The 13,547-nt window shown below is 42.3% G+C and overlaps 1 protein-coding gene across 1 annotated transcript in view; it reads left to right on the top strand.

The window, feature by feature from the left end:
• Positions 1-13,547, top strand: part of ROS1 (ROS proto-oncogene 1, receptor tyrosine kinase) — a 155,056-nt gene that overhangs the window by 21,534 nt on the left and 119,975 nt on the right. The window contains exons 6-7 of the mRNA XM_030886771.1: positions 7,267-7,415; positions 8,691-8,829. Coding sequence (XP_030742631.1) covers positions 7,267-7,415; positions 8,691-8,829 — 288 coding nt within the window. The remainder of the gene's footprint in view (positions 1-7,266; positions 7,416-8,690; positions 8,830-13,547) is intronic.

Genomic DNA, 13,547 nt, shown 5'->3' with positions numbered 1-13,547 from the left:
GGCCTTAGTCGTCCAGTGCTTAGGATCCCTGTTGGTGTAGGGGCTACATTTTGGACTGCTAACCTCAAGGTATGGGTTGGAAACTACCAACAGTTGTGAGACCAAAATAAGGCTTTCTATTCTGGTAAACAGTTACAGTCCCAGAAACCCACAAGTGCTACCCTATCCTACAGGGTCACACTGAGTGAGTGAGTGAATCCAACGCTCACTCAATAGCACCATCAGAGAGTTGTTTGTGGACAGAACCTAAAGTCTCTGGAGTTCATACTGTGCTAAGAGATATTCCCAGGCATCATATTGTTTCTGTGGGGTGCCTTGGGCTTTCTACATTTCTTTTATGGTTGCTAAGAGTCTCAGTAAACTCAATAGCAATGATTTTACAGGAAAACACAGGGATTCTTGGCATTCCTTCGGTACAGCTGGAACTTTTAGCTGAAGGTAGTTTACGTGTAAATACTTTGCCATACCTTATCAAGGGCTAGGTGATTGGTGAGATAAAAAAGCAGATAAAGGCATGTGCATATGCAAATGTATTTTATATGAGGATGGGGAAATAGATCTATGTGCATATATTTATAGGCTTAGTATTAAGGTAGCAGAAGGACATTGGGCCTCCAATCAAGTACTCCCTCAATGCAAGATTACTTTCTTCTATTAAATTGGCATTCTATGATGCTCACCTTCCTGACAAAACCGCTGAAGACAAAGCAGGTAAATGAGCAAATGTGGTGAAGAAAGCTGAGGTCTTAAAAGCTTGAAGGTAAACAAGCGGCCATCTAACTCAGCAGCAACAAAGCCCACATGGAAGAAGCACACCAGCCTGTGTGATCACGAGGTGCCAAAGGGATCAGTTATCAGGCATCAAAGAACAAAAAAACATATCATTGTGTGCTCACCTCCATGATATGATCACTGAAGACAAATGGGTGCACAAGCAAATGTGGCGAAGAAAGTTGATGGTGCCTGGCTATCAAAAGGTATAGCACTTGGGATCTTAAAGGCTTGAAGGTAAACAAGTGGCCATCTAGCTCAGAAGGAACAAAGCCCACATGGAAGAAACACACCAGCCTGTGCAATCACGAGGTGTAGAAGGGATCAGGTATAAGGCATCATTAGAATAAAAAAATCTTACCATAGTGAATGAGGGTGGGAAGTGTGGAGTGGAGACCCAAAGCCCATTTGTAGGCCACTGGAGACCCAAAGCCCCTTTGTAGGCCACTGGAGATCCTTGCACTGGAGCCTTGCAGAGGGGTCTCGGGGAGGAGACAAGCCAGTCAGGGTGTGATGTAGCAACGATGAAAAATACAATTTTCTTCTAGTTCCTAAATGCTTCCTCCTCCTCCCAACTATCATGATCCGAATTTTACCTTGTAAGTCTGGCTAGACCAGAGGGTGTACACTGGTACAGATAGGAACTGGAAACACAGGGAATCCAGGACGGATGATCCCTTCAGGACCAGTAGTGTGAGTGGCGATGCTGGGAGCGTAGAAGGAGAGTGGGATGCAAAGGGGGAACCGATTACAAGGAGCTACATGTGATCTCCTCCTTAGTGGATGGACAACAGAAAAGTGGGTGAGGGGAGACGTCGGACAGGGCAAGATATGACAAAATAATAATTTATAAATTATCAAGGGCTCAAGAGGGAGGGGGAAATGGGGAGGGAGGGGGAAAATGAGGACCTGATGCCAGGGGCTTAAGTGGAGAGCAAATGTTTTGAGAATGATGAGGGCAATGAACGTACAAATGTGCTTTACACAATTGATGTATGGATGGATTGTGATAAGCGTTGTATGAGCTCCTAACAAAACGATTAAAAGAAAAAAGAAAAGAAAAAAAAGCAAGTAACATGAAAATCACTGTGGGAGAGAAATAAAGATGATGGTGTACAATCCGATCCCAAGATTGGAGAAGTTATGCATTGCCCCGCAGGGAAGTTAGGCATTCATCGCCCAACAATATTTGTATGTAGTTTTCATTATTTAAGGACAAAATAAGTATAGATTACTTTCTCCCAATTCATGTGCTCCTTTTTCAAATATCTATTAAAGTATTAAACAATTAGCATGGGTGGTGCAGTGGTAACGCCCGGGCTGCTAAAAGGAAGACCAGCACGTGGAGACCTGCTCTGCAGAAGGCAGATGAGGCTCTGTGCTCCTGTACAGAATTACAGTTTCAGAAAACCCACAGCCGCCTCTGGCAGTCCATGGTACTTTCAGCTGCTTAACCAGCACCACGACTCAGATACAGCTATTCTTCACTAGTCTTCCCCATTCAATTTCCAACTTTCACATGCAGATGAGACAATGGGTGTGGGTCAGGCACACCTTAGTCCCCATAGTGACATCCTTGCTCTTCAACTCTTTGAAGAGATTTGGGACAGCAGGTTTACTGTATGCAATGGGTGGTTTCACTCACTGCTGCTTGAACATTGACTGTGGTTTCAAGCAAAATGAAACACTTGACAACTGCCGTCTTTGCTCCATTGCTCATGGTGGTGCCTACTGGCCTGGTTGTGAGGACCTTGGTTATTTACGTTGTTGTCATCCATATTGAAGGCTGCAGTCTCTGACCTTCATCACGACGTGCTTCAAGTGCTCCTCAGTGAGCAAGGTCGTGTCCTCTGCATGTCGGAGGGTGTTACTAAGCTTTCCTCCAATGCTGATGCCACATTTTCCTTCAGATAGTCTAACTTCTCAGGTTATTTGCTAAGAATACAGATAGAAAAAACAATGTCAGAGAAAACAGTACAAATACAACCCTGATGTACACCTTTGCAATTTAAAACCATGCAACATTCCCTTCTTGGGTTGGAATAACTGCCTCGAGCTAATACAACTCTTATCACAATCCATACATACATCAATTGTGTAAAGCACATTTGTACATTCATTACCCTCATCATTCTCAAAACATTTGCTCTCCACTCATGCCCCTGGCATCAGCTCCTCATTTCTTCCCCCTTCCTCCCTCCTCTCCCCTCCCCCATGAACCCTTGATAATTTATAAATTATTATTTTGTCTTATCTTACACTGTTCGACGTCTCCCTTCACCCACTTTTCTGTTGTGCATCCCCCAGGGAGGAGGTTATATGTAGATCCCTGTAATCGGTTTCCCCTTTCCACCCCACCCTCCCTTTACCCTCCCTGTGTCGCCACTCTCACCACTGGTCCTGAAGGGATCATCTGCCCTGGAATCCCTGCGTTTCCAGTTTCTATCTGTACCAGTGAACATCCTCTGGTCTAGCCAGATTTGTAAGGTAGAATTGGGATCATGATAGTGGGGGTGGGGTGAGGTGGGGGGAAGGGAAGCATTTAGGAACTAGAGGAAAGTTGTATGTTTCATCGTTGCTACGCTGTACCCTGACTGGCTTGTCTCCTCCCCACGACCTTTCCATAAGGGGATGTAGGATAAGAAATTATTCTGAAATTTCCAGTCTTCCCAATGCTATCCATAGTCTGTTATGATTCACACAAGTCAAATGCCTTTGCATAGTCGACAAAACTAAAGTAAACAGTTTGTGGTATCCCTTCCATTTAGCCGAGCTCCTCCTCCTGACGTCAGTGATGATATCCCACCTGTCGTGTTTTCTTTTGAATCTGCTTGAATTTCTGGCAGCTCACTGTCGAGGTACTGCTGCAACCACTGGTGAATGATCTTCAGCAACAATTTTACTTGCATGAGATATTGTTTAATAATTTACATATTCTGTTGGGTCACCTTTATTTGGAATGAGTTAAAAATATGGACCTCTGCTCATCACGTGGCCTGTGGGACGTTGGCTAACTCGTGGGCGGAATTCTCCCAAATTATTAGTGGCTAAAACCTGAAAAAAAATATATGGACCGCTTCTAAATTTCTTGGCATAGATGCGTGAGTGCTTCTAGTGCTTTATCAGTTTGTAGAAACATTTCAATTGGTGTTCCATCAATTTCTGGAGCCTTACCTTCAGGGAAACTTGTACTTCTTCCTTTAGTGCCACTGATTCTTGACCATATGCTACCTCTTGAGTGAATGTCAGCCAGTTCTCTTTGGTACAGTGACTCTTTTTTCCTTCCATTTTCTTTTGACGCATTCAGAATCTTTCAATAGTTTGCACATAGAATCTTTTAATATTGCAACTCAAGTCTTGAAGTTTTTCTTCAGTCCTTTTGGCTTGATGTATGCTAAGTGTGTTTTTCATTTTTGGTTTTCTAACTCCAGGTATGTTCCCTTATAGTAGTTTACTTTAACTTCTTAAGCTGCCCTTTGAAAGTTTATGTTCAGCTGTTTTGCTACATTATTTGTTCCGTATGTCTTGGCTACTCTCTGATCAAGAGCAAGTTTCAGAGTCTTCCTGATCTCCACTTGCTCTTTCATGTCTTTCCTCTCCTTTTAATGACCTTCACCTTTCTTCTTTATCATCCTGATGCCATCGGCTCTCCTGTCATTTGTGTTCAAGAAGTCAAATCTATTCTTCATATGTCCTTGAAATTCAGGTGATTAAACCAGAATGATGATAGCTAATCATATATTGAAATAGAAGTAATTAATATTTATTTGACGTTTATGACTCAGGCACGGTTTTAAATAATTTGTGGATATCCGCTCTTTTTTTGCCCAGGAGTATAAGTGATATTATTAACTTTGTTTTACAGATGAGGAAACTCAGGCAGATAGATTTTAAATTCTTAGTTGGGATCACATAGCTAAAAAAGATTATAACGGGAAGTATAATGTCTGATTCAGGAGCCTTATCTTTTCTGTAAGCACTCTACATATTATGTAGCCGAAGTATTACACAGCCAGTCAAGTTTCTCTGTCTCATTTGATTTACTCTTCCCTTGGTATTTTAGGAAAAAAAATCAACTTTATCTGTTGTTTTAACCTATGCCTAACTATGGATTTAAAAACATGTAGATATTTAGTTATGGAATTTACATTTAAATTGTGCTTATACAACTCTGGACCTTTCTACCCAGTTCTCAATTTTGCCTTTTCTGATCCCTCCTGGATCTTTTCCTTCATTCTGCTGATAACGTCATCATTGGGTTTCACAACTTATTTAAAGCTCTGCTATTGTGGGTCTCAGGCCACAAAGTTAGGGAGTGGAAGGGTGTAGATCTTCTTTTCCTCTGTAGAATGAGAGGTAGCCAAAAGATTAACTGTAAATAGAAGAGTGAACAAAGAAGGGTTGTGCTAGACCTCTGTATACTCAGTCCTCCCATGACTGGCTTTCATTGTTCTGGGCCATGGAATAATTTAGTAGGATAGACTTTAATTAGTCAGATTGAGCATCTGCAGCAATCAGAATGGCAGCAACTTTTCTTATAACCAGAAAGAAGGAAATCATGGGAATTTATGTTTTATCGTTTTAAATTTCCTCCCAACATCACCACAGTTTCTCAACTACAGAGTTCTTTTTTTTTCCATAGCAAAAGCGAATTGAAGCAATAAATTAGCCAGAGTATGGGGACATCTCTCAGTGGTACAATATGAGCAGAATCTTGTACTGTGTCTGGCAGGTGGTATCCAATGAAATATGTGCTATGAACTGTAATGATAATAATGTTTAGTAGTATTGAAATAGTTTTGTATAAAATAGCCAGATTCAGAGTTCTTTAAATTTAAATATACACTTTGTGCATATTAAATATAGTGGGTGTGTTAGTCTGGGTTGACTAGAGAAACAAATCCAGGACACTCAAATATATATATAGATGAGAGGATTTTATATCAAAGGACAATTGTATATTAAGAAATTATCCCAGCCCAGTCCAGGTCAAACTCATAAGTCCAATAAGCCCTTATGTCCACACTAGTTCATAAATTCCTCTTTAGAATCACACAGCCATGCAATAATGCTGAATGCAAGAAGATCACAGGCCAGTGGCTGGAAAGTCTTGTTGATCCAGTGGTGGTGGATGGATCTTAGCACAGGTGTGAGTCTCCACGTGGCTCCTGCAGCTCCAGGGCTCTGGCTCCATTAGTGTGTCTCCATGTGGCTGGTCCACAGGAATACCAAGCAAAGAGTGTGTATGTCCCACCTCCAGCAAGCTATTTATCTCCGTAGCACCTCCCAATGAGGTCATCAATCAGCAACCTGATTGACAGGCTAAACTCCACCCCTTCACTCTCAATAGTCTCGAGTTGGCAACAGATTATGTAACTCCCACAGTAGGTGAATCGCCTTACTAATGCGCAGAATGTACTGGAAAGCAGATTGTTGCAAATGTTGTTACGTTAAAATTTACCACCCTATCCTTTGATTTCCCTTATGATCCATTTATATCTGCTCTAGTTTTTAATATTTTTGGCTTTCTTTTCTATTGATGTTTTTATCAGTTTCATTTTGTTATTCTTATTAGTTTTTTCATTTTTTTATGTTTTTCTCTATATGAAATCTAGGATAGAGACAGTAACTGGATTAACGGTTCCATGAGGGTAGGGCAGGGGAGGTGGGGGTGTAATGGGGAGCTAGTAACGATGAATGCAAGAAGGAAGAAAATGTTCTAAAACTGATGGTGGTGATAATTGTACAACTCTTCTTGATGTGACCGAAGTACCGAATTGTATGATACGTGAATTATATGCCAACACAGCTGTTGGGATGAAATAAAATGTGCTGACAAGATGGGGATTACCAGCAGAAATAAGGCATATTTTCAGAAAGATCTTAGATACCTGTTCTGAGGCAATGGTTGGCTGCTGCTGGGTCACAAACAAGTTCACTGCACTCACCTCCAGTTTCTGTAAGGAACTTAGATCACAGAGGGGTCCTGGGTGGTGCAAATGGGTGACACACTTGACTGTTAATGGAAAGGTGGGAGACTTGAGTCTACACAGAGATGCTCAGCAGAAAAGCCTGGTGATCTAATTCTTAATTCAGCTAATAAAAGCCCTTTTATTTAAATAAGCACAATTTACAGTGATAGAAGAGTGCCAAAAGGCAGAATTAACTCAATGGCAGCTGGTCACCATTAGATAGTCTTAGGATGCTGCATCATGCCATCTTTCTTCCCGTTAAACAAGAACAATCGAAAGAAAACCGTAAAAATAATTGAGAATTCTCTGGGCAGGGGCTGTGGTGAGGTCAGGGAAGGCAGGGAAGTGCAAGAATAATTGGTTGATTTTTAAAACCACCAGCTGAATATGTACATCCTTCATTGTTCAGAGCAACTATTGCAACAATATGCAGTTGTAGCAAGCGAGCAAATGCTGAGAGCACTAGGCACACCAAATTTGGGAGACAGGGTGCAAGGTGAATAAAATCTTGTTTTCTCCCCAGAAAATTCATATCTTCCCACTCCGCCCTTTGCTGCTTCTATTGGAAACCACAGTGTAGCATTAAGATGGAAATCCGCCAATATTTCTGGAGTAAAGTACATCATTCAGTGGAAATATACAAAATTACCAGGAAGCTGGACTTTTACTGAGGTATGAAAAGCTTTCTATATACATCAATGCAGATCCCCTTCTTCTGATGACTAAAACTGCCAATTAACTACATATAATTACATGTATAAAGATATTTGAGAGAATATTCAAGGACAAGGTGGGCGATTGGATTACATGAACTTTGTTTATTCTCAGCTACCATTCAAAATGTTAATGCTTCATTTTATAAGGAAAGTATAATATTGTACATATATATTATTTCTTGAGCACATCAACCCATGACCACTCACCCAAGTGGTCATTATTTGCCTATACCCCTAAAATGCTTCCAGCTAGGGTGGAAGGCAGGGAGCCCTGGTGGTGTAGTGGTTACATGTTGGGCTGCTAATCTCAAGGTCAGCAGTTTGAAACCACCAGCTCTGCAGAAGAAATATGAGACTTGCTACTCCTGTAAAGAGTTAGGGTCTCAGAAAGCTACACAGGAAGTTCTACCCTCCTCTATAGGGTTGTTTTGGCAACCACCTACAAATGGCAGTGAGTAAGGATAGAAGGCAGGGAGAAGATGCTCACAGGTGATTGTTCACATAGAGAAGGGTTAATTATTAGGGTTATCATCCAGGCTATGAATTGATCCAAATTGGAAATAGGAGATGATTATTATGCTAATGAGACCAGCACACACTGGTAAGGTGTGTCTTAAACTTCATCTTTTTTGAGATATTAAAATTGCAAATTTACATGGGGAAAGACAAATGCCACATGGAGATTGCCAAGGAACTGAGAAAGGCCAGGCCTGGAGAAGCTAAGACAAGGATTTCTTCCAGAGCGGGTAGTGAGGACCTGTCCCTGGAGCCTGCACCTTGATGTCAGATAGCTACCCTCCTAAACCATGAGAAAATAAAGATCAGTTTGTTAAAGTCACCACAGTGGTATTTCTGTTACAGCAGCCCTAAGAAACTAAGACTGTCTAGGGCTGTCCTTATGTTAAAAGACATGAGTGAGTTCAGAGGAAAATATCCCTAAGCTGTCAAGCATAGTATTAATAAAGAAAAATTAAAGGGAAGTCTTGAGGTATTTGCCAAATATAAACCCACACATTCTGTTCTGTTGAAGATGTGTTTCTCTGTGGAAATGATGCAGACTGACATCTAGGTGGCTCATCTATAATCGCCAACATCTCATAGGTCTAGTAGGCTCTTGGTGGCCCAAGATCCAAAAGGCTATTTCATTTTTCTAAATTAACCTGTACTTTGGAGTCACCATGTATAACAGTCATCCCATCCTCACTGAGTATTGACCCTCTCGTTGATCTAGGCAGTGTCCAAGCTCTCATATGTGGTAGAGCCCCTCCATCCCTTCACTGAATATGTGTTCCGAGTGGTTTGGATCTTCACGGCCCAGCTGCAACTGTACTCTGCCGCAAGTCCTAGCTACAGGACGCATTCTCATGGAGGTACGGCTTGCACATGTCACCTACGAAATAAGGATGTTGACCCAAAGTTTGGGTTTCGTTCATTTCTATGTTGGACAAGGTGATAAATTTATTCCTTCATCATTTGTTACCTTCAGTGTGCCAAGTAGTGCTGTACAAGTGTTCAGGATACTTCTGTGACTAAGACAGACAACCGTATACTCATGTATAAGCTTTTTCCAGCACGTTTTATGCAGTTTTGTGGTAAAATTAGGCTGATATTCAGCTTATACGTATATACAGTAAGAACCCTACTCAGGTGGAAAACACATTGTACGTGACAAGGTGTTAGGTACTGCTGTAAAAAGAACATTTTGAGCAGGTCTGTTCTTTAGGGGACTGGGAACAGTGTGAGGGAGTTAGGAACAGCCTATAGCTGTATTAAATTAAAAATAGAGACACACAACCATTGAGCTGGTTTGCTTTATGGTGGTCTGTGTTTTAGAGTTCAATTGTGCTCCACTGGACTTCCGGTGCCTGAATTTGGGGAGTAGATTGCTAGGCCATTCTTCCAAGGTGCCTCTGGGAGGACTTGAGCCGAGTGTGCTGTTTGAACCACCCAAGGACTCTTAGTATTTTAAAAAACCCTAGGTGATCAGAATAAACCTCACTGAGCTGAAGCAAACACTTGAAGGAGGGGAGGGAGTGAACTTAGCACATACTTGAGACATGGTATTTCAAGAAGCCGGACAGCTCCCGTGGAGACCTTGAGCATTCCTGGCCTGCTCCAGGAATAGTGTGGTTGGGTGGCGGGAGGGAGGGGAAACCAGGAGGAGATAAGGTCAGAGAGAGGGAGGGGCCACATCACAGTGGGGACTGGCCTTTGTAAACACTGAGACTTTTACTCTGAGTGGAATAAGGAGTCCATACAGAGATTTGAAGGGGAGAATGACATGATCCGATTCACATGCTGCTGTGTTGAGGATAAATATAGAGGGATGGGAAGAAGTCAACCAGTTAGGTGGTCCCTGCAGTGGTCCAGGTGAGAAATGCTGTGGGGTGTTAGAGGTATGGCAAGAAGTGGTTATATTCTATATTGATATCTTGATAGATTTTTTTCAAGCCTTGTTTTGCATATCTTATAAATGTCTATAGAAAGGTAACAATAACATCAGTAAATAGGCTTGTCACATTTTAGATATTTTTCCTCAAAAGTTATTGTCATGTTATACTGTTAATGTCATTGAAGAGGGTGTTAGAGACTTTTCTTATATTCAGTAAGTGTTTTTAAGTATCTAGTATATACCAAGGGGGCCTTGGTAGTGGCATGGGTTATGTATTTGGCTGTTAATCACAAACAAGGTCAGCATGTGAGACCACCCATCGCTCCAGGAGCGAACTGAGGGAGGCAGTGCGCTTCAGTGATGAGTCACGGCTCAGGAACCCTCAGGAACAGCTCCCTTCTGGCCTCCAGGGTGGTTGTAAGTTGGACTTGGCCCAACAGCAGCTGGTCTTAAATACCAGGCGTTCTTCCAGGAGCCACATGTGGTAAAGTCTCAATACTCATAGGCTTAAACTCCAGTTGTGGATGAGAGTCAAAAGTAACTAAGTAGAACAATTTCTTGAGGTTCTGAGGGGATCCAATACAAGCATCTTTGTACCTAACTGGAGTCCTGAATTAGTGAGAGATAAAGGGGTCAGCAGATTGGAGAGAGGACTATCTTCATTTATTTTTTCTGGTAAAAATGAAGTCCGATGATATAGTTTAATGGATGAAATCAATAACTCTGTACTCCACAGCCTTAACTTTGCAATGACCATTTGAAGAGCCCTGCAGATCAGTTCTATTCTGCACACATTGAGTCATCATGAATCCCAGTCTACTGTGACCACTAACAACAAAGACTTCAGAGAAAGTTCACATCTACAGGGTTGACATTGATATCACTTCTGACTTAAATAGGGAAGATAGAGATCAATATCTCTCATTTAAGGCCTAGTGAATTCCTATCTCCATCAACTAGCGATGGCTCAAGGTTTACTACCAGCAAACACGCCTTAACTTTCCTCCACTGGGAGAAATAGGACAGTGTTTACAGAAAATCCATCATGAACAAAGTGGCAGTTTTCTAAAAAATAGAGTTTAATTTCGGGAAGTAGTAAGTGTAAGAAGACAAAGAGAATGATGGAGAGTGACTAGCTGGGGTAGATATTTTAGATCGGTGCAGATCAAGGATAGTTTCTCTGAGAATGGCATTTATGTACAGCCTCAATGGCACTGTGGGTTAGGTGTTAGGCAGTGAACTTCAAGGTCTGTGGTTCATATCTACCAGGAGATCCACAAGAGAAAGATGAGTCTGTTTCCTTCTGTAAGGAGTTATAGTCTTATTGCGGGGGGTGAGGGGAGATTTATAGTCTAGGACCCCCATAGGGTAATTGGAATCAACTCTTTGGCAGTGGTTTTTAGTCTGGTTGAGTGAATCTAGGCAAAGCCATTCAAAGACTTGGGCACAAACTCTCTAGAAAGAGGTAAAGCAAGAGCCAAAGGCTGGCTGTAGGCCAGTAGCAGAGAGCTGCATGTATCTGAGATACAGCTCTTGTACACAGAGCTCAGTGGTTAGGTATAGAGTAGAAAGAGAGAAGGTATTCTGTGTTCCAAAGGCCGGGTCATACAGGGCCCTATAGGATCATAGATTTCAAGTCTGGCAGCAAGTAATGGAGAATTTCACCCAGGAGAGGGAGTGGTTCAATTTTTTAAAAGTTCACACTGGCAGTGTTGCCAGAGTAGATGAGAGGCAGGGAGAAGGAAGTGGGCAAGGGTGAGATCAGTGAAGAGTCGAGCAAGTGATGATAGCGGCTCCGACACAGGTGGTCTTGGCAGAGAAGGTGGAACGATGTGTGAAACGTTCTGAAGACAGTGGATGGAGTTGCCTATGGGATTTGGTGGGCAGTGACTGAGGATCAAGCGTGCTAGCCCAAAGTTTCAGTCTAGCTTCCCGAGTGGTGCCGTTGACTGAAATAGAGAATTGTAGGGGTGGATCAGCTTTCCTAGAGAAAACCAGAAGTTCTGCTTTGGTGATGGAGAATTTGAGATGCTGATTACGTGTCTGGGTTAGTCTGGGTAGACTAGAGAAACAAATCCACAGAAACTCATATGTGAATAAGAGAGAGTTTTATACAAAGGCTAAGTACATTAAGAAAGCATCCCAACCCAGTCCAGTCCAAGCCCATAAGTCCGACATTAGCCCATATGTCTGACACCGACCTCAATCTCACAAAACACATGCAATGATGCTGAATGTAGGACGATCACAGGCCAGTGGGTAGAAAGTCTTTGAATTCATTGGCAGTGTCAGCATCTCAGTGCTGGCAGGGGTCTCCACGCAGTTTCTCCAGCACCCAGGGCTGCATCAGGGTAGGTCCATGTGGCTTCTCCTCGGGGATGTCTCACAAGAAGGGAACCTTGTCAGCTGAGGCAGAGAACTAGCTAAGGCAGCCACAAGTGGTCCGACCATTAGAGAGCAAGATACAGAAAGGCGATGCTCGCCGAGCCATTTATCTCTCCGCCCTTCAATGAAACAGCCCTTCAATTAATCTCACATGTGTTCATTGGCCAGGTTGGCACAAGAAACCTAACTATGTTCTCTGGTGTTGCCATTTTCAAACTACCAGTGGCTCTGAGGGACAAAAGAGTTGGCTGACTCTGAGAAGATTTACAACCTTAGAAACCCTATGGGGTAGTTCTACTCTCTTGTATGGAGTCACTCAAAGCTATAGGCAGTTTGGTACTACAAATCCTATAAGGAGCTCTGGTAGTGCGAAAGGTAAGCTCTTGGCTGCTGATGAGAAGGTTGGCAATTTGAAATCACCTAGTGGCTCCACGGAGGAAAGACCTGGCAATCAGCTCACGCAAAGTTAAAAAACTCCAAACCCTTTGCTGTCAAGTCGATTCCGACTCACAGTAAATGGTATAGTCCAGAAAAGCCTATAGGGCAACTCTACTCTGTCACACAGGGTGGCTATGGGTTTAAAATCAATTCCACATTACCTTAGAACAACACAAACTACATATTCAAATGGTGTTTTCAAGGAGGCAATTCAATAGATGATTCTAGAGTAAGAAGACAGGCGGGAGATATGTAAAATATCAATTAAGGGTCATCAGCACATAGATGTGATTTCAGGCCATGGATCCAGCAGGGACAAATTCTTAAATGAATGTTGTGAATAGAAAATTGGAGGGGGTTAAGGCGTGAACTCTGGTGCCCAACACTGGCTGGTGAGGAAGAAAAGGAAGAGACCGCAAAGGGAATTGCAAGGGAGAAAAACCAGGAGTGAAAGTCGCCTAGTGAAGTAAGGAACGTATTCGAAAAATAAGTGTGATTGCAGATGGATGAGCCCCAATATCTCTGCAAAGCAACAGGACACTGATTTTCTACCAGGTCCCAGGATTTGCCATTTCCATTCAGAATGTTGTCCTATCAGAACATAGCTTTACCTGTGAACCAGCAAGCCCCCTCTGATCACTAGTGTATTCTTAATCAGGTGACTAAGTACTAGTTCTAGAGAAACATTGTTCTCTTGTTAAAAAATATTCATAAGATAGCTACTAGGAGCAGAAGGACACTCCACTGAAGGGCCTCCACTCAAGGACTCCCTCAACGCAAGAATACTTTCTTCTATTAAATTGGCATTCTATGATGCTTCCCGACACAACCGCTGAAGACAAAGCGGTGAATAAGCAAATGTGGTGAAGAAAG

This window comes from Echinops telfairi, unplaced genomic scaffold, assembly GCF_000313985.2.
Source record: "Echinops telfairi isolate 266 unplaced genomic scaffold, ASM31398v2 ScPeMD7_3533;HRSCAF=4204_0, whole genome shotgun sequence".
NCBI classification, from domain to species: domain Eukaryota; kingdom Metazoa; phylum Chordata; class Mammalia; order Afrosoricida; family Tenrecidae; genus Echinops; species Echinops telfairi.
The sequence above is the reverse complement of the archived record's forward strand: the minus strand, read 5'-3'. Positions and strand labels throughout refer to the sequence as shown.